The following is a 21,890-nucleotide window of genomic DNA, read 5'->3' as shown; positions in this document are numbered from 1 at the left end:
CATTTTAAGATGAAAAATTAAAAGAGCACTATATAAAATCCAGCTATGAAGAAGGTACAACACAGTTACACATACCCTTTAACCTTTCTTTTCCATTCTATAGTCTTTCCTTGCAGACGAATTTTAATCTCAAATGAAGATTTTCCCCAACAACTGACATATTCCAAAATACCAGAGTGTCTTCAGAGAATGCATTCTGAGCCTACAACTACTGTTTATTCACACTATCACAATTGATATGTAAAATACTACAGTCTGTTGATTTGCATACATTTTTCAGAAATTACTGGTAAATTCCCCCACTTTGCTCTAGAGCTAGCCATCAAAATCAGACAAATTATCAGACAAAATGTTTCTTGGTATTCGGGCCTTCTTTGGAGACAAGGCTGTTCATAAAATTGCTAAGAGCTTGACAGCTTAAAAATGCCTCTTAAAACAATGCCCATGCTTCCAAGGAGTAGGGAAGCATCTTTATTGCCTGAGATGAGACCAGGCCTGACTAATGGCTTCACTCGCTGCTATGTAAAGCACGCTGTGTCTCACCTTAATTTAATTCCTTCATTTCCCTATTGCCTATTCAATCCCTCAATTGACATGTCTGATCTCAGTTATAATTATCAACTCCCTGAGAAAGTATCAAGCTAGAATTTTCTCTATTTGCCTAAGCAGAACTTAATTAAGAAGGTAAATCTTCCACTAGAAGTCAAATAAAAATGATGTGTGGCTATGTGCTGTTTTGGATGATCCATATCTCTGAACTACACATCTCTGTGTGGCAGGGTCCACTTTGCCAAGGCCTGGGAAAGACTAGCGCTAATCAGAAAGATACCTGATGTCATAGGTCTTTCTTCCAGATGACCGCAAAGGTAATGGCAATGTCAGCGTTGAAATGCAAGAATACAGCAGGGCCTGCACACATTCATATACTCCTTCTGAACCACTTGGTAAGTAAGAGCCCTAAGAAAAGTGGCAAGTGCCTTTTCATGTCATTTGCAATTCAAAGGCCAGACCCTGCATTTCCTTTTTGAACTAACCCCAAATGTCATCATCAATTGCTCTGCATACATTATGTTGTGCTGGCAACTGGCAGTACCTCTTGGGCTGTTGCTTGGGGCTGCCTCAGTAATAACATATGACCAAATTAGAATGGGGTAGAGCAGAGGATAGCTAGCCAAGACTGTGTGGTTTCAATAAAGAGATATATTGTGCTCTGTTGCCCCCAGACACAGCCTGGATTGAAGTCAAGATTAAAACCAAGTTAGAATATGCTAGATTTAAGACAATTTACATCTCAAGCTAGGAATATTTCATTCTCTAAGAAAATATATTTCTTCCAGTTAAATTTTTTTAAAGTACTTCCTTTTTTAGATATCATATATTTTTTGTGGTCTTTGTAAATAAATAAATTGATTTTGATGTACCCCTTAACTATACCCAATTCAACAGGTTGATGACTTCTTTCCTGAGAGCAAAGGGGAATATTTTCGTGAGTTAACCACCAAAAAAATTAAGCCATTGTGCAATTTAAGAAAAACAACTGTCTTGCTCTACTGTATTTTTGAAAATTGCAAGTTTTTTTAAATTATAAAGTAAATAGGTCTATTTTAAGAGACGGAAAAGACTAAACTATTTCATTGAGATAAACATGAGAAACTGAAAACACTCTTTTCTCACATTCTTCTGGTATATATGTAGACTAAAAGGAATGAAAGGCTTTCCTGATTTTTCAATTCCAAGAGAAATCCGTCCAAACTGTTTCTATTCTTAGAACACAAAATGGTAGCTAAAGACGTTGCTGTGGTTAACGACTGAATAATTCATAGTCTCTGGAGAATGCAGTGGCTTTGTCTTCTCCAGTTCCTCTTTCCTACTAGATCCCCAAGCGTATTTCAAGTCCTGAGTTGTTGTAAAGGAAACCATATACAAATTGCTTTCAGAAGTGAAAAACTGGCCAAGTTAAGCAATGAGAAAGACAGAGACCAGAAGCGGGAGATAGAATAAGAAGAGGTACAAAAAGCCTGACAACTGACAAGGTTACACATACATTGAATCTACAGCGAAAACATTTCATCTCTGTTGTCTGGATACCATTGGCCTATAATATCACTGAAATTTAAACTGTTTCTATGCAGTTTTCCAAATAAAATATATTAGTGTGAGCTATAATATATAAAGAATTTTGAACATATCACAGCACATTCTAATCTAAGTTCGAATTGTTTTTTATTAAAAGGGGCCCTGGGAATTTCAAGTTCAGAAGACAAAAACCCTCCAGTTAGTGAGTGAAAAGCTGCTAATAAGGTTGGAAGGATTAACTTCTGCTGTTAAGTGTGAGCCCACAGCCCAAGCCTGCCATCACTATTCACCTAAAATATCCAGAAACCTTCAACTTTGGCTGCTGAAGAAGCATGCTACATATTAGAAAATAAGTGGGAATGTCACCCTTCACGTTATTTTGAAAAACTTCTTTCCTGGGGATAATGTTGTAGCCTAGTGGATAATGTAACCGACTGCAACCTGGGCATTCTGAACCAATCCCTACCTGGTAGAAGAAACAGAAGATGCCACAAGGCCCAGTGCAATAGCCTAGTGGCTAAATCTTTGCCTTGCATCTGCCCGGATCCCATGTGGATGCTGGTCCATCTCCCAGCTTCTCCATTTCCCATCGAGCTCCCTGCTTATGGCCTGGGAAAGCAGTAGACGACGGCCCCAAGCCATGGGACCCTGCACCCACACAGGAAACCCTGAAGAAGCTCCCAGCTCCTGGCTTCGGATCCAGCCATTGCAGTCACATGGATAGTGAATTAACAGACAGAAGGAAGAGTTTTCTGTCTCTCCTTCTCTCTGTGAATCTGTCTTTCCAATAAAAGTGAAACAAATCTTTTTGAAAAATGAAGACTATACCAGGGCTGAGGACAGCTCCCTGGAGCTTGCTGGGCACGTGCCCTGTCTGCCCATCAAGGCTCTCAGGCCAATGGGCCCCTCGGTTCCAGAGCAGGGTCGGCAGGAAGCGGGCAGCCTTTGCTGGAGGGAGTGGAAAGTTGTCAGCACTGCCTTGGGAGCTCCATTTTCCACCTCCCTGCGAATGTTGGCCCCAGCACCTCAGAGACTTTCCTGATTTGGCCCTCTGGCCATAATGGGCTCTTGGCTGAAGCAGCAGAGAAAAAAGGAATCTCATTTCTGAAATAAAGTTATAAGCCAAAAAAAAAGAGAAAGAAAAGGAAGGAAGGAAGAAAGAAAAGAAAAGAAAAGAAAAGAAAAGAAAAGAAAAGAAAGGAAAAGAAAAGAAAGGAAAAGAAGAAGAAAAGAAAAGAAAAGAAAAGAAAGGAAAAGAAAAAGAAAAAAGAAAAGAAATGAGACTGGTCCAAGTTCTTGGGTCCCTGCCACCCACATAGCAGATCTGAAGAAGCCCCCGGTCCCTGGGCTCGGCCCGGCCCAGTCCTGCCTGTTGCAGGTATCTTGGGAATAAACCAGTGAGTGAAATCACTCTCTCTCTCTGACTTCAAATAAATAAATCTTGAAAAGAAAAAAAGAAAAAACCTTTTTCCAGAAACAATTCATCTTTGCCAAACACTGAAAGACAAAATAACTGGCTATCTTTTCCTATTTCCAGTTTTAGCCCCATCTACATTTTCAGTGGAGTCAGTGTAAAATCTCAGGGTACTTTGCAGAACCCGTGGTTTTAAACTTCCCTGCATCCATTTTAAAAAATCCAATTCTCTCTTTTTTTGTATTTTAAATGACTTTATTTACATAAGGTTCCATTTTTTGAAGATTTATTTATCTTTATTGGAAAAGCAGATTTTGCAGAGTGGAGAGATAGATCTATCTCCTAGCTCAATTTCCATATGGCCACAATGGCTGGAGCTGAGCTAATCAAAGGCCAGGAACCGGGAGCCTCTTCTAGGTCTCCCATGTGGGCGCAGAGGCAAAGGACTTGAGCCAGCCTGTCTGCTTTCTGAAGCCAAAAGCAGAGAGCTGGATGGAAAGTGGAGTAGCCAGGACATGAACTGACAGCTCTATGGGATATCGGTGCCATAGAGCTGAGGCTTAGCTTACTGTGCCACCATGTTTGCCCCAGGTTCCATTTTTTAAAAAACATGTGAAGATTTCAAGAGGAAGTCTTTCTCGAAAGCAATGAGTCACTTAACCAGAGTTAGCTTAACATAACTGAACTTAGTGAACCTTTCACTGCAATTTGTCTATGAACACCACTCTGCTGAGATATCTTACAGTTCAAGTTAGGAACTAGCTTTTATTGAGAATGTACTTGTTGCCAGGTACTGTGCTAGGTGTTTTACTTTCCTTCTGTCATTTAAATCTAGCAGGTACCATTTACCAAGTAAGTAAGTGCCACCTGCCACTTATCATGGAGAAAGGGCAGCACCTACCTAACAAGTGGCCAACCGAAGTCAGTGCCAAGTCCCAGCTCTGAGCCACTACATCTCCACACCAGCACTTCAGTACAAAGGTTGCCTTGATCAGGAACCCAACCCAGATCTTTCTTCATCATGGTAGGGACAGGAACAAGTTGTCACCACTGGACCACACAGTTTGTGTTGAGTTGCCTGAGGACACACTAAAGACTATGTCTGGCAGGTCTAGCATTTATAGATTTTGAGATTCCTTTGTTCATAAACTGTTCGTTCCATTTCTTACATATTAGACCTTCGACACACATATATATAATTTCTGCCATTGCCATCATGCCTAATCTACAGTAGCCTCTCTTTCCCCTCTATCACAGCTTTATATGCTAGTTTCCAGCATAAAAAATGTTTCCACATACCTTATCTCATCTGATTTGCTTATTCTAATCAGTGTTCTGATGAACAAGCAGATTATACATAATTCTAACCTGGTTAGACAAATACCAGCAATTAGGCTCTGAGTGAGGGCTGGAGACAGTTTCCTGGGAATAACGCACATAGGTCCTGGTGCAAAAAAACGAGACATCTGTTTTGCTGCCAAGATCCTGTCTGACCAAGCAGCCGCTCTAAAATTCATTCAACAAACATTTACTGAGCACCTGCTATGTGCCATGTTCTAAACTGGGCACTGGGTTTATAAAGATCATCAAGTTCTGGTTCTTGCCTTTGAGAAGCTCCAAGACTGACAGGCAGATGTGTTCACAGCTAACTATGGGGGCTGTGAATGAGCAGCGTAGAGGTGGCCTGGCACAGTGGACTCTGGGAAAATGCATGCAAATTGCATCATAGTCGATGCCTGAGGTTGCCAGATTGTTGCACCTAGAATAAATCAGCGGAATGAGTCTCAATTCTGAATGCACAATGGAATCACCTGTAGAGCTTTCAGAACATAATCAGAAGGCTCAGCCCCTGGGAGAAGTGCTGGACAGTACCTCCGACCCCGCAGCTGAGCTGGGTATGAGGCCAACAGGAAAGCACGTGTGTTCTCCAGACGATTCCCACAAGCAGAGGCACAGCAGCACTGCTCACAGCCGGCCTCACTAGCCACAGTGAAGATGTCCCTCCACAAATGAATAGAAAGACAAAAATATGGTACACCCACAAAGTGCAATACTCCTCAACAGGAAGAATAAAGCACTAGTACCTGGAACAGCCCAGGTGACCATGACCGAGCACTACAACTGCAAGAAAGCTTATACACAAGCATAGACACTGCATGACTGCATGGAACAGAAAGCACCAAAACAGGAAAAAGGGAATCTGTCATCTCAGAAGTCAGGCTGGTGCCGCCTGCTGAGTGGGTGGGGGTAGCTAGGAAGGGGACAGGGGTGGCTTCTGGGTGCCAATGCTGCTCTCTTCTGAATTAGTGCCAATTATGTGTGTATGTTCAGTTTGTCAAGATTCACCAGACTGCGTACATGGGATGTCCTCCAGGCGTGTTACACTTTAAAAGAAAGTTGACTTAAAGATAAGCACTTATAAAAAGAGAAGTGTCACTGTCAGACCCATTCACCCAGGATCTCTGGCTGACGGGGCTCCTGTGACTCTCACGGAGCGCCATATGTGAAGACCCAGGAGTAGGTGCTGCTATGCTTGTTCTCAGTTCCTGGAGGGTGACCGTCAGGCACACAGCAGACACAATGAGTTCTCAAGTAAGGTGTATTAGTGACTGCATGCTGCCTCTGCTTTGTCCTGGGACAGTAAGGCATTTGCTGGGGCATCCCTGATCCTCAATTTTGCCACTGTATAACGGGTAGAATGCCAAGATTCCTATGAAGATCAAATGGTGTATTCGAGGCATCTGACATAGTACCTAGAACATAATACCTGTTTTCAGAAACAGCAGATACTCAACTACTTCTCTGTCCTTGTTCCGAATTCCTGAAAACAGTGATGAAAAGATTGCTACAAATGCTACAAAACTCATACTTTCCAATTTCTTCTCTCGAATAATGAGTTTCTTTGTAAAGACTGAAGCAATCATATACTTGACCTGATGATGTCAAATGAACATCAGAGTTTTCTGGCCCTGAATTTTCTAGGCAGCACTTGCTTCCCCTGAGTGTGAGAAGGAAAGAGGTAGATCACAGCTTTAAACACAGGGACCAACACTGCAGCACAGCACATGAAAAAGCTGCTTGCAATGCCAGCATCCCATATGATTGCCAGTTCAAGTCCTGGCCCTTCCATTTCCTATCCACTCTCTGCTAATGTGCCTGGGAAAGTAACAGAAGATGGCCTGAGTACTTGGGCCTCTGCCATCCACGTGGGAGACCCAGATGGAAATCCAGCCTCTTGGCTTCCTCCTGGCCCAGCCCCAGCCACTGCAGCCATTTGGCAAGTGAACTAGCTCATGGAAGATGTGTCACTTTCTGTCTCTCTCCCTGTCTGTGTAATTCTGCCTTTCAAATAAATATGTATCTTCAAAAAAACAGGCCATCTTTTAGAAAACCCGGCTTCTGTCCTCATCGCTAGGAACAGTCCTGTGCGAGAAAAGACAAGGTCAAGATGGGAGTGGGCAAAAATAGAAGGAAAGCGGTGGCCCAGAAGAGATACCATCCATAACACGTGCAAAATGAAACACTTTGCTATATCATGTTCAAGCAAAAACAAACCAAGCAAAAACTGGGCTGAAAGCAGGGGATCAAGGTTAGAGACTGGATTGTATCCACTAGGAAGTTCGCTGACTTTGGTTACTTAAACTTTGTTTCTTTGTCCAATGAAAGTCATGCCATCTCTCCCATATCCTTTACAAGGGCATGGTGAGTTTCAGATTAAGTAGATCCTTAAAAAGACTAAATGGGAAACAAATGTGATGCAAGATGAGAATACTCTCCGGAAATTTACTTTATTCAAAACTCTAATTATCTCCCCTGACACCCCAGACTCAGACAGAACACTCCCTTGTTTTAACTGCTCCAAACACACACAGAGCCTACACCGGTCTGAAACTCGCTTATGTAAGAAGGGACTGCAGCACTGCCTGGCATGTAGCACAACACTCAGCTGAAGAGAAATCCTTGGAAATGCCTCAGTTCAAGTACAAGGGCAGGCCCCGGCCTTGCGTTTTGGAGAGAGGTGCTCTCAGCCAAGGAACATCAGAACTGTAGCTGGAGCAAATGATGTCATCAGAGATCCTCTTACCATGGTCAATGTCAAAATTAAGATAGGAAGTTCAAGGACAAACTGTGGGTTTTCCATGCAAAGAAAAGTTACAAAGGCTGTATGGATGGATCTTTGGTATGCCATCTATTTTTATTTGCCTCCAAAATTGTTAATATGATCATTGCAGAGAATCAGCCAAAACATTATCTTATCAGCAAGGTTTACTTAGTTTGCGTGAAGCTTTTATTGACAAAAAAATATATAGCTGGATGGGGGAAATGCATTACTATGGTTTTACTCCCACCTAATGAAGGGAGGGGGGGTATCATGTGAGTCACCTCTACATCCAAAGACGTCAGTCAGCAAAGCAAATAAAAACAGAAAATCCCTGAAGACACAGCGATAAACTTGAGGGCTCTCCACTCTGGAGCTGAGATGAAATAGCTTAAATACCTGTTGGGTTTCTGAATAACTGGAAAATGAAAAGTAGAAATTAACTGTGGGCACTTGAGAACACGTCGTAGGCACGGGTCTTTGCACGCACAAACCATTGCTGCGACAGATCTGTGTGCTCAACGCCAAAAATATCCCCCAATGTATAGATGCCGGGGGGCTGGGAGGGCAGGAAATTGGTATCGAAATAGTACTGTTGACTCCTGCTCCGGTTCCGGGGAGGAGGAAAGAATCCACTCGCTGTCAGCCCTTCAGCCAGAGCTGGACAACTCGCCCCTAAGTTTGTCGCGTCCTCGCTCTGCGCCCTCGCCCCCCACCCCCGCTCAGGCAACCAAGATTCCCCGTGCACCTTGAGGCCCTAGCAGAGCACGGACGGACCCCGTGGCCAGGGCAGGGAGTCGCGGCAGTGCGGAGGAAGGGCGGCTCCCTTCCAGTGGGGGGTCCGTGGACACCCGCCCCCAGGCCCTCGCGCGTCCCCCTTCCCCTGAGCCCTTGCCCTCAGGCAGGTCACCTGGCTTGCTGCTGCCCGCCTGTCCTCCGGCTCCTCGCTCGTTCCTGCCGCGCTGCCGCCGCCGCCGCCGCCGCTTGGAAGCTGCTCGCCCTCCGAGTCACGGGGACGGCGAGCGGGCGGGCGAGCCCGTGCCAAGGCTGCGGGAAGCGTTCTCCCCAGCCGGAGCTGGGACCCTGCCCTGAGCACAGCCGCCACCAGGACGAAACTGGAGAGCTGGCTCGGCTCTCCCGGGCGGGGAGGGGCGCCTGCAACTTTGCTCCTGGACACGGGCGAGGAGGGGGCGCCCGTCTTCAAACTCCGCAGCCTCTCCAGTCCGGGCTTTTATATGTATGTGTGTGTGTGTGTGTGTGTGTGTGTGTGTGTGTGTGTGTGTGTGGTTTGTTTGTTTGTTTGTTTGTGTATGTGTTTTAATCTAAAAGGAAGTCAGATTCTTATTTTAATCTAAAAGGAAGTCAGATTCTTGCCGCAAGTTCTTACTGACTGAGCCGTGCCCCTCTGCAGGGCGGGTGGAGGACCTGGGCGGGGGAGGTCAGGGTGAACCCGGGGGTGCGCCCTGCTGGGTGCGCTGGCGGCCAGCTGGCCATCGGCGGCGGTAGGAGGGGGGCTCACTGCCCAGGAGGCTCCCCCCGACCCTAGTCGGCTGCACGCTCCTGCCCAGAGCCGGAGCCTGCAAGTGACCAGGAGGGACTGGGCCAGCGGTGGGGAAGCAGTGACCCGGACCTGGATCGCAGAAGTAGGAACTGGAAGTGACAGCGGCGCAGGCAGAGCCGCAGCAGCAAAAGCCCGGGGAGCAGTGGCAGCAGCAAAAGCTGCGGTGTAACGGCGGCGGCCACACTGCGCATGCTGCTGCCGCCTGGTCCAGCCCCAGCTCTGGGCTGCGGGCGCCTGGCCTGCCGGCGGCAACTGCCAAAGCCTGGGGCGGGAATCCCCGACTCGCGAACTAGCCCTTCACTGGGGCTCGCTTCCTCCTCCACCCCAGATGTAGCTCTGGCACCCTCAAGCAGCAAGGGGAGCCGCTGGGACAGCCAAGCCCCAAAACACAGTCCAGCGGCCCTTTCGTGCGTTTGCATTCTCCATACTAGCCTGGATTGCCTTGCTGAGTTCTCTGATGACAGGCCCCTGGTCTAACAACACCACTGAGGCCGAAAATAAGGTTCCTGACAGGAAGTATTTATAACCCTCCTCAAACTCTAATTTTTACAGAACTCCAACGCAGTCTGCAAAAGATTAGGATGGCCACAGTTGTAGCTGGCATTTCATTGACTCTTGAAAATTCCATCTGTGGTAGAAGATTTGCTCAAGAGCAAAAACAAAAGCAAGGTTTAAGCAGAATCCTCTAGAGGTGGACTTTTCCTAGCCCCAGTGGAGCAGCCAAAGCCTCAAGGGTTTGCACAGCAGAAAGGTAGCAGTTAGAAGCAGAGTGTGCATTCATCACCTGTTACCCACCCAAGTCTTTTCATTTCCAGAGGAGTCAACTGAGGCCGAGAGAAGACGACTGTGTCTTGACCCAGGGTGGGAGGGGAAGGCTGAAAGGAAGGTCTGTTGGCACCATCCCGGCTACTGGGGAGTTGTCTGGCCTTCTGTTTCTTGTCCCCAGGCCGAGGCTCTCCTACAGGACAGGTGCCCCGTTCGTCTGGGACTTAACCCTGCCTGCCTGTCATCCGCAACTCTGCTTTACTTCTGGGAAATGGCAAACTGTCCATCCAATAGGCCATGTTGTGGACAGGGCACCCAGACTGCTCTAGAGACAGGGCATATGGAGTGACAGGAAGCCAAGAGGGAATGAGGGCATGGGGCAAAAGGGGAAAAGCAGAACTGCTACCAGCTGGTATTGGAAGCAAAGAAAGAAAGGGAGAGAGGGAGAAAGAGAAAGTGATGAGAAGAGACAGAAACTATTTTAATCACATGTGCATTCAGCAAAATTATTCATAAACAAAACCTGATTCTCCAAAATATGCTTGGACCAAGAACCACATGGGAGATGGCAGAGTATCTCTGGCAAAAGTTGAGTGGTGGTGGTGACACAAATGAACACAAATGAACAAAGCGAGAGTACTTGCCGGTCATTCACTCCAGGAAGGATTTCTGTTGTTGTTGTTTCCTTTTTCATTTCTTCACTGACCCATTGGTCATTCAGTAGCAAGTTATTTAACTTCACGGTGTTGTAAATTTTTAAACTTTATTACTGTTGTTGATTTTATTGTATGGCTACTCATTTGAGGGAATGTATAATAACGGCATAATAGAGACTATCATATCCAGTTGCAAAGATAAAATGCAGTGTGCAGCTCTACTTCCAAATCAAAGATGGATTTCCAATAAAGTTGTTAAATGCATCTTGACAATAGGATGCTGCATTCTCTGCCATTGTCAGTACCCACAATGTCAAGATACACTTAAACAGGAAAATGATGGACTTATGACTGCTTATGAAGGACTATACTATTGGTTTTTGTTTGTTTTTATTATTATTATTTCATTTTATGACACAGTTCCATAGGCTCTAGGATTTCCACCAACTCCTCCCCAAGCCCTCCCCCCATATTGATTTCCTCCATATTATTACAGCAGGACAGCTCATAACCAGTCATAATTCCATCAGTGAGGGCATGGACCATGCAGAGAGTCCAGCATCTTATTGTCCAGATAAATTCAACAATTTCATTGGGAGACCACCTTTGATCTGAGAGTAATGGCAGAATATTATCCCCTCCAATGAAAAGCCACAACACAAATTCAACAACAGGAAGAAACATGGAAATGTACAACATGATGAAGTAATTGACATGGTACTGAGTGATCAATGTGTTAGAAAATTCAAGTTCTTAATCACATCCACTTCATTGACATCTCAATTTTAGTTTATACACAACCAGCTGCTATACACTTTAAATGGTTATAGGGTACTAGTCAGCTGTCTCGTGTCTTTTTTCATATTTATATTTAGCAGTTTATAGTATTCAAATATGATTTTTACTGAACTTCGTAAATTTTAGTATAGTCCAAACAGGCTTATAACTCTAACAAGTCATATGTCAACGACTGAGGAACAGAACAGTTTAGGAGGGGTGTGCAGAGAAATCTTCCATTCTTTAGTGAGGAGTAACTGATCTTTGTGTCCTACCTACTTAGGTATATGGGAGTGCAAGCTGACTGTTTCCTGTCTATTCTAAGCTTTCCTTATTGGTTTCTATCTATCTGATCTAATTTTGGGGGCTCCTGAGCGACCCTGATGGTCATTGCAAGACAGGGTGGGGAGCCAAAGTTGGAGCTAAGTAAGGACCAGAGAAGATTCCTCTCCTGACTCCCAAAGGAAGTTGAGCATTCTTGTTTCTGAGGACCGCTCAGCTCAGGACTCCTGGCTGTTGTTCTGATGTCATTACATCCTGTGAGGAGGGTTCTGGGCTTGTTCCATCCCGTGTGGGAGATCTGATAGGGAATAGTTGACCTCAGCGCTCTCGGCCTACAAGGGCACTAATTCCCTGTGATCTGCTTGGCAGTTGGGATATAGTCTTTAGTGCCCATACTGATAAGGATTATTATCATTATCATATGAGGGAAAATCAGCTGGGAGGAGGGGCTAAGGGAAATCCCAGGGGGGCGGGGGTTGGAATTGTATCATAAAATAAAAAAATAAAGGGCCTGGCGGCAGTGGCCTAGCAGCTAAAGTCCTCACCTTGAACACACCAGGATCCCATATGGACGCCGGTTCTAATCCCGGCAGCCCTGCTTCCCTTCCAGCTCCCTGCTTGTGGCCTGGGAAAGCAGTCAAGGATGGACCAAAGCTTTGGGACCCTGCACCCGCGTGGGAGACCCAGAAGAAGTTCCTGGATCCTGGCTTCGGATCGGCATACCATTGGCCGTTGCGCTCACTTGGGGATTGAATCATTGGACGGAAGATCTTCCTCTCTGTCTCTCCTCCACTCTATATATCTGACTTTGTAATAAATAAATAAATCTTTAAAAAATAATAAAAATAAAAATAAAAAAATAAAATGGAAAAAAAAAAAAGAATGCCTGCTGGAAATGAGGGAAGTGCAAGGTTTGACTGTGATTCCAGAAAACCACAAGGCTAGATCAGGACAGTCAGGGAGCTATCACCCAGGCCATTCTCAATTGATCAGAAGATTTGTATGTGTTCCTGACTTTCACCAAGTTCCAAAGTGACAAAATAATGAAATTATCCATGCTAGAACACATGTTGTTGTGGGGCTCATCACAACAGGGATGGTACCGAAATCAAGATTTTTTTTCTATATGTTCTACAAAGTTTTTACCTGATATTTGAGTAGTGTTCCTACTTTCCCAATTTTGTAAAAATATCAAACAGATATACTTGGCTCGCAAAAAAAAAAGAAAAATAGATTATAAAAAGATGGAGATTATATCTAAACTCATTAGAAATCATAAGACATGAGTCTTATGCTGTGGCATAACAAGCTAAGCCTCCACCTGCAAATCCAGCATCCCATGTGGAATCAGTTTGAATCTCAGCTGCTCCACTTCTGATCCAGCAACCCTGTTAATGAACTTGCTAAGCAGCAGAAGATAGAGCTAGTGAGCCTGCGCCCACATAGAAGACCCAGAAGAAGCTCCTGGCTACTGGCTTTGGATTGGCTCAGCTACCGCTGTTGTGGCCACTTGGGGAATAAGCCAGCAGATGGAAGATCTATTTCTTCCTTTTTCTCTAAATCTGCATTACCCTAGAAAAAAAAATAAATCTTTAAGATAAAATTTTTAAATCATTGTATTTTTAAAAGACTCTTTCAAATGAAGATCAATCTTCAAAAAGGAAATCATGAAATACAAATTACAGCAATAAATGAAATGTCGTTTTCATCTATCAATTTAGTAAGCTTTAAGAAATCATCTCTGGTGTTGGCAGGGACATGTGGAAAAAGCCAGGAGCTGCTTCTGGGCCTCCCACAACACTGGGGGGTCCCAAGGCTACCCTCCACAGCTTTTCCAAGCAACAAGCCCCACCCAGGGAGCAGGATGGGATGTGGAGCAGCCAGGCCAGGAACCCGCGCCCATATGGGATGATGGTGTTTGTCAGTAGAGGATTAGCCAATTGAGCCAGTGAATGAGCCCCTACAGCATATTGTTGCAGGGCAATTTGTCAGTATCCGTCCAAACTTGACACAATAATTACATTCACATAAAGAAAGATTTTCAAAAACAACAGCAACAACAAAGGGAACTGTTTATATGTACCAGTTTTGCTGCAAATGTAGTTTTGTAAAACTTTCAGACCTTTTTCAAATTACTAACAATATTACACTAGTATAGTTTTAATGATCTGTGATTAGTTCAAAGTTTACTGTATATGTGAGATGGGCATTTTCCCATCAATTGCTATTTTTAGCCATTGTCGATAATTCCACTAAACTTGGGTCTTTTTGCTTTTTACTAGAGAAACTTATTTGATGGCGCATTAAGCCTTTTTACTGTCATATAAATTTAAAAGATGTTATTTCAAAAACTGAAAAAAAGAGGGATGGTAAATAGGGAGAAAAGCAGAGGGAGAGGGGAGATGGATGAAGGGAAAAAATTTTATAAACTACATTGGATTGTTAAAAACTAATTAAAACTTAACAAAAAAGATTCTTTAAGAAGCATCAGAGAGATGCACAAATTTCTATGTGCATAAACAACCTAACGCACTGCAATTTATCCCAAGAATACAAGTTTAACTTGATATGTGAAAATCTGTCAGTATAATACAATATACAACAAAGGACAAAAAACAATGATCGTCCTACGAAGCAGAAAAGCATTTGACAGAATACAGCACAATTTTATCATTAAAACAGACAGCTAAAAGGGAACTTTCTCAGCCTATTAAACAGCATCTATGAAAAACCCATAACTAGCATTATACTGAATGCTAAAAAACCAAAACAAACAAAAAAACCGAAAGCCTCTGACCCTAAAAATATAAACAAGAAAAGGAAATGTTCTTGTACCACTTCTACCTCAGTCTATTCTGGAGTTTTTCTAGACACACAAATTAGGGAAGAAAATCAAATAAAAGTATCTACATTGGAGAGAATGAAGAAAAACTACCTTCATTCACAGATGATATAATCTTGTGTGTAAAAAAAAAATCATGAGATACATACACACATGCAAAAAAAAAATCAGAAACATAAAGCTTATGAACATGCTTGTTCAAGTTGAAGGATACTAGATGACTACTTAAAATCTATTTTATTTCTGTATGCTTGCAATGAATAATCTAAGCAAAAAATTAAGAAAGCAATTCCAGTTACAAAAACAAAATTCTTTGGAATAAAGAGAACCAAGAAAGTACAAGATATGTACCCTTAAAACTATGAAAAGTTTATCAACAAAACTAAAGCTGTAAGTGTAAAGACATCTGTGTTCATGGATTCAAAGTTTTAATGTCATTAACATAGTAATAGTATAATACTCTCCAAAGTAATCTACAGATTGCACGTGATCCTTATAAAGTCTCAGCTGGAATCATTTTGTAAATATGGACAAGCTGATTCTAAAATTCATAGGGATAATAAGCGAGAGATCCAGAATAGCCAAAGCAAATTTGAAAATGAATAATAAAATCACAGAACTCACATCTTACGATTTTGGAGTTCATTACAGACACAGCAGTTGGGGTGAAATGGACTAAGCCACCACCTATGATGTCTGCATCCCATATGCTCACTGGTTTGAATCCTGACTCCTCCACTTCCGGTCCTGCTCTCAGCTGGAGAGAGTGGACCAGGTGCTTGGACCCCTGCTGCCCACATGCAAGATGTAGATAGAGTTTCAAGCTCCTGAGTTTGGCCTGCCTCGGCCCTAATCATTGCAGCCATCTGCGGAGTGAGCCAGCAGGTGGAAATTCTCTCTCATCTCTCTCCCTCTCTTTTTGCAACTCTCCCTTTCAGATAAATAAATCCACTATAAAAAGCAAACTTACTACAAAGCCACATTCATACTTTCCATGCGGGAAACAATAGTCTTTTGAACAAGTGATACTGAGAGGACTGCATATCCACACGCAGAAGAATGAATGGGGTAGGGGGCAGTGTGTGTCATACCATGTTGAGCTTGAGAAACAGGCATTCCACATGGGTGCCAGTTCCTGTCCCAGGTGCTTCACTTCCAATCCAATGCTCTGCTGATGCGCCTGGGTAGACTGCAGAGAATGGCCCACATACTTAGGTAGGCCCCTGCCATCCAGCGTGGGAGGCTCAGATGGAGTTCGAGTCCCCCGACTTCATTCAGCCTAGCCCAGCTGCAACTGTTGCAGCCTTCTGGGGAGTGAACCAGCAGGTGGAAAGTCTTGCTCTTTCTGTAACGCTGCCTTTCAAGTAAATAAATAATCTTCAAAACATAAATGTAAATCTATACCTTCCACCGGACACAAAAATTAATTAATCCAAAATCACTCAAAGACCTTAAAACCATGACACTCTTTACAGAAAACATAAGAGTAATCTCCAGGAACATTGATCAGGGAAGACTTTCTTAACTGTGCTATCAAAAGCACAAACAACAAAAGAAAATGTAAATTGGATGTCATCAAAGCTGAAAGTACATTTTCAAAGTTGGGGAGATACTTCAGAGAGTGTGTCATCCTACATGCCTCTGACTTCCCAGATCAACTATTAGCAGTGTGCTTCTCTAGAGATACCGAAGCATTGCAACATAGGCACACACTGAAAGCCAGAGCCATGGCACAGCGAGTTACGCCTCAGCCTGCAGTGCCAGCATCTCATTTTGTGGCCTGGCTGCTCTGTTTCAGCTCTCTTGTGATGCACCTGGGAAAACCAAAGAAGGTAGCCCAATGCCCTGGATCCCAGAACCTGTGTGGAAGGTCTGAAGAAGTTTCTGGATCCTGGCTTCAGCCTGGCTCAGCCCCAGTTGTTGAATTTCTATTTGAGGAATTAATCAGAAGATGGAAGATCTTTCTCTTTCTCTCTTTCCCCTCTGGCTCAGCCCCAGTTGTTGAATTTCTATTTGAGGAATTAATCAGAAGATGGAAGATCTTTCTCTTTCTCTCTTTCCCCTCTTTCTCTGTAACTCTGGTTTCACATACATAAATACATGTTAAAAATAAAAAAGAACAGTGACTGCAGTCACGTGGAGCAAGCTAGAGGTGATGGTTCTTTCAAGGTGGTCAACACGCTCCAGGGATCAATGGTCAGCACAGTACAGCATCTCTATCTCCATTTCCAGCTGATATTTTAAAACCATTTCAGGCTGATATTCTTTGTTTAGTAAAGAATGCTATGTTCTAGACAATAATCCAATCCTGTTCTTGTTTTTCAGGCATTTACAGGTTTAGAGAGTCTATACATGTCCTATACCAGGCACTGGGCTAGGTACTTTAGGCCTAAGAGATTTTTCTTAAGTTTTTAATCGTTTCTTTTTGGGTGCTTGTGCTGTGGTATAGTAGATAAGCCTTCGTCTGTGATGGCAGCATCACAAATGGGCACCGGTTCAAGTCCCAGCTTCTCTACTTCCCATCTCTGCTAACAGCCTGGGAAAGCGACAAAGGATGGCCCAAGTGTTTGGGTTCCTGCTACCTCTACATGGGAGACCTGGAAGAATTTCTAGGCTTCTGGCTTTAGATCAGCTCAGCTCTGGCCATAGCAACCATTTGGGGAGTGAACCAGCAAATGGGAGATGGCTCTCTCTCTCAACTGTAAATCTGCTTTTCAAATAAAAAATAAGACCTTTTAAAAAAACATTTATTATTATTGGATTTTAAAGGCAGAGAAACAAACCCATAGAAATCTCCCAATTGCTGGTTCACTCCCTAGATGATGACAGCAGCCAGATTGGTCAGGCCTAAGCTAGAAACCCAGCACTCCTTCCATGTCTCCCATGTAAGTGGCAGAGGCCTTTGTACTTGACATCCCCTGCCTCCCATGCTGTCCACTAGCAGAAGCCGGGGCGTAGGCACTCAAATCAGGCTTTCCAATATAGGCGCAGGCCTCTCCAGCGGCAACCTCACCACTATGACAGGCGTTCTCACCCTGCAGACATTCTATCTAGTGATGTTTGCTTAGGTCTGTCTCCGAGCTCCCAGGAGAAGCTCCAGGCTACTGGGTCAGCCTTCTTGGCCTCTGGTTTCTCCCTGCCTCCACGTGCAGCCTTGGGCCTCAGGGTTGCGTTCACTTTGCCTCAGAGTTCTAGAAATGCCTGAATATGCCTTCTGTATACCCCTTTAGAGGCCTCATTTCGCATACAGTAGTGCAAAGAACACTTCATGATAACAAAGCAGCCAGCATCTTCCTGTGCGTGCCTCCTGCATAGTGCTGCTGATTACCTCGCTTGATTTTGGAAGCAGTTCTGTGTAAAAGACGCTGCTACTGTCACCATTGTGCAGATGAGAAAACGGGCATCCAGAGGTCTAATAACTTTACCTAGTGTCACATAATCAGATATTGAACAAGCCAAGGCTCCATGCCCAGTTTGCCAAACTCAAGAAGGTTTGTGTTTAACCACAAGCCAGACAGTATGATATTGATCCACGGTGGAGATCAGCCTGAGGTATCAGCAGCTTATGAAGACAGCAATTACAATAGACATTTCAGAAAGATTTCCATCTAAAATGGATTTTAAAATAGTTTAAACCTTGGTGCTTGAAAGAGTGTTGAGTTGTCAGAAACAAAAATCTCCAACAGTGCCAGAGCAAGGAGATGTTTCTGTACTACCTAACATTCCTAAGTGAAAAGCAGCTCACTGAACCTTCTGGAATCTTCAGAATGCAGGAATCATAGGCAAGCTCAACATGTTTTTATTAATAAAATAAAAAAGAAGATACCATAGATGTTGTTCTAGAAAGGATGTAGTAGAATGCTTTAAAGCTACCCCAACTCAAAAACAAGGGAGGGCAGGCATTCCAATAGAGCAATAAGGGAAATTGGAATAAAATATTATGAGACAAGGTAACCTAACGCCAGGTTAGCTTTAGGGAAAATTGTTAAGGAAGCAAGGTTTATCTGGACAAATACACTACTACCTCTGCTACTACTACTACAAATAATAGGTATTACATGCAAGACACTACATTCCAGGCATTCCTCCAGCGGCTAGAGTTAACAGATAGATGCCACTATTAATTCCCATTGTACAGGTGGGAGAAGGAAGTATAGAGGCACAGCTGAATAACACACTCAAGGTCATAAAGATAGTAGTCAGAACAAACCTAGATTTGAACCTGAGAAGTCTGGCAGGACAGGCTTGAATACCCTTTTATTATACTTTTTCTGGTGCCCGCTGTGGTAGCCCAGCGGCTAAAGTCCTCAACTGGCATGCACAGGGATCCCATATGGGCACTGCTTCCAATACCTGCAGCTCCACTTCCCATCCAGCTCCCTGCTTGTGGCCTGGGAAAGCAGTCGGGGACGGTCCAAAGCCTTGGGACCCTGCACCTGCATGGGAAACCCAGAAAAAGCTCCTAGCTCCTGGCTTCAGATCACCTCAAGCTCCAACTGGGAATTCTTTCTCTATCTCTTTCTCCCTGTAGATCTGCCTTTCTAATAAAAATAAAATTAATCTTTTTTTTTTTTTTCTGTTCTGGCCTTTTGTTCTCTTCCAAAATTAAGGCGGTAACCATGACTTCCTGTAGCAGTCTGTGGTTCATTTTCGGCTCCCCTTAGTAAGGTAGTACACCACTAAAGTTCTCTTCGAGTAAGCTGGTATTCAGGGCTGAGATGTTGTAAAAACACTCTCTCCTTTTTAGAGTCTTGATTTTCTTCTGTTTGGAACTGATTTCTCTGGAAACCAGAAGAGGAATCTGACACTGGGAACATCAATTCCAACTCTGATTTTTAGAAAATGCTGTTTAACTTGGTGACTATCAACAGTGAGAAATAAGTCACGTGTTTTTACTATCAGTCCTGTTGGCAACAATGAAGGCAACCTGAGTGGGCTTACCTCCACTTGAAGGGCTGCGCATCCCTTTAGGAAGTCATTGATGTTGCTGATACAGTGGGCTTCAGTTTGGGGCTCCAGACAATACTAGAAAAAACAGAGTCAAGTGTCACTTGGAGATTGTCTTTCCACACCAAGCAAAACATCCTCATCATTTGCTGGTAAGCAGGTAAGGCAGGGTTTTTTTTGGTTTTTTTGGGTTTTTTCTTTTCTTTTTTTTTTTTTTTTTTGTTTTTTTAAAGACAGGAGGTACGAATGCTTTCGGTCCAGGAAGAGAAATAACCACTGAAGGAAGTGATGCAAAAATCTAAACAGTTGGTTGCTGTTTCAAATGGTCACCCAAGCTTTATAGTCTCAAGCCATTTCTACCCTCAGACCTTTTGCTGTGCCTTCAGCCCAAGTGTGCTGATAATGCCGTGGAAAGACCAAGACACTCTCTGAGTTTAGCTCTTGCTTTCAAACCAGGAAGTGCTTTTATCTCCCTCCCTTTCCCCACGATAGCATATTAAAATTCTATTTCCTCTGTACTGCTCTCTACATTTTATCACATTTCTCTGCATTGTATCACTCTTCCTCAAGTTAACAAAATTTTGACTGAATCTCCTTGCTCAATAAAAAACATTTTTTTTTTTTTGTTTAAAAAAGCTAGTTCCAGTCATGATCTGGGATGATTCAAGAAAACAATTATAGGTGTCTACTTCTATGCTTACGTAAAGTGCCTACTTTAGAAATGATCTATTCTTGTGATCATCAGCTTCCAACTTTAACAACTGTAGATTTTTTTTAAGAGGGTAAGGTTAGTTTCACTTTGAATGCATGCTGCATTTGAAACATACATTGGGTTTCTACTGTTTTGTCCAAACTTCATGTGACATTTTGGATTATTTCTCTGAATTGCTAAATAGTCTTGTGTTCAAAGGATACTTTTAAACAATTTACATTGATTTTAGGGAAACTGTTGAAACACCCTCAAGATCTGTTAGAAATCATTTGCCTATATTGTAGCTTCCTATGTACCCCAGGTTCAAATCATCCTCAATACCCAGTGTAGCATACACGTCTCCACAATGGAGCAAACTTGTGATATGAATGCTTTCCTTGTCCCCTACTGCCAAAAGTTTAATGGGTTTTACTATATTGATATTTAAAAGCCATGAAGGACATTTCGTTTTCTGACTTTCTCAAGCAACAAAACCAGTAAGCCAGCATATAGAACCCTTAAAAAAGATATTAAAGTAGGAGGTCCCCATGACCCGTGCATGGAATCTCAAGAGGCCCATGACTTCAGCTGTGTGATGGGAAGCAATCCCAAAGATGCTGCAAATGGACCTTACCTTTCCCACAGAGCCAGGCACGAGTCTGTTGATCAGCTTGCACAGCACTACCCCATTTTTCAGCGAGGTCTTCAAGAACTCCTCCGGATCACAGATGGTCTTTTTCGGGGAATCTAAAACTCCCAAAGATATCAGCCAGGTCACGACTCGTTCTTCTGGATTCATTCCTGAGGACGATGCACGGGGAACAGCTCACTGGGCCAGCTGCAAGGACGAAGCCACATCCGCGATTGCATCTGCCGTTGTCTTCCTTGTTAGGAGTTCTCTTCTGGTGCTTACGGAGGAAAGGTTTCAAAGCAACTCTTTTTAGACACCAGTGGCCCCACTCAAAACACGGGGTTTGAAAAGCACAGGGATCATTCTCAAAGATGTGGAACTCAGATAAGAATTCGTGGGAAATATCCTGGATAATACCTATTAGTTTCTTTCAAAATCTGCAAAACAAATTCATTACGATAAAAAAAGGAAGAAACACACACATGTCCACACCCCTTTTTAAAAAAAAAAAAAAACTCTCAACAGTTCACGAAACTGTAAGGGCAGGAAGTGAGGACGCTGGGGAGGGAGGAGAGAGAATGAAGCAACTGTGTGAGGAAAACAGAGGTGAGCCAGAATTTCAGGGTCCTTGAAACAAAACATTCCTGGGCCAGTCTGGGAGAACACTGGAAACAAATAAATTGTCTATCTCTAGTAAAATTCAGGGTTCTGTGAAGGAAAGATGCCAACTGGCTTTTAGATCAGACAGCACTGAGCTTCAAAGGGTGCTGTGCTGGCACAACAGGCCTCAAAGAAGGATGGCTAAGAGAATTCTACCAAGAAATGGCCGCATGTCTTCAGACTAGCTCACGGAGGTGGTGTGTCATGCTCATTCCTTGCAAAAGATGTTGAATTGCACGGTGACAACGTGCCAAGCAAATGAAGAGTTTGCCTGCTGTCAGCCATCACTGGGTCACAGCAGAAGCTGGAAGAATGGCATTTTACTTTGCAGCCAGCAAGCTATGTTTAGGGAAATAGGCTGAGGATAACATCTGACATCCTGTTTACTTGCATTCTTTAGCGATTCTTTTTCTGGACCTGGATCCACTACACAACCCAGCTGCAGTACCCTTAGCAAAGGTTCAGACACAGTCACAGAAGCAGTGAAAA

The 21,890-nt window shown here is 43.5% G+C and overlaps 1 protein-coding gene across 5 annotated transcripts in view; it reads right to left on the bottom strand.

The window, feature by feature from the left end:
* ARHGEF6 (Rac/Cdc42 guanine nucleotide exchange factor 6) overlaps positions 1-21,243 on the bottom strand; it is a 103,906-nt gene extending 82,663 nt beyond the window's left edge. Inside the window, exons 1-2 of one of the 5 annotated variants that reach the window (XM_040999425.1) lie at positions 20,745-21,243; positions 19,414-19,497 (exon numbers count right to left, since the gene is read on the bottom strand). In XM_040999425.1, the coding sequence (XP_040855359.1) occupies positions 19,414-19,497; positions 20,745-20,909 (249 nt within the window). In that variant the 5' untranslated portion in view covers positions 20,910-21,243. The remainder of the gene's footprint in view (positions 1-19,413; positions 19,498-20,744) is intronic. The other 4 variants (XM_040999424.1, XM_040999422.1, XM_040999426.1 and 1 more) reach the window with 4 other exon arrangements.
* Between the last annotated feature and the right edge of the window lie 647 nt (positions 21,244-21,890).

The sequence above is a fragment of the Ochotona curzoniae genome, unplaced genomic scaffold, assembly GCF_017591425.1.
Source record: "Ochotona curzoniae isolate NIBS_2020 unplaced genomic scaffold, NIBS_Ocur_1.0 scaffold_1852, whole genome shotgun sequence".
In the NCBI taxonomy this organism is placed as follows: domain Eukaryota; kingdom Metazoa; phylum Chordata; class Mammalia; order Lagomorpha; family Ochotonidae; genus Ochotona; species Ochotona curzoniae.
Note: the sequence above shows the minus strand (reverse complement) of the source record. Positions and strands in the feature narration are given on the sequence as shown.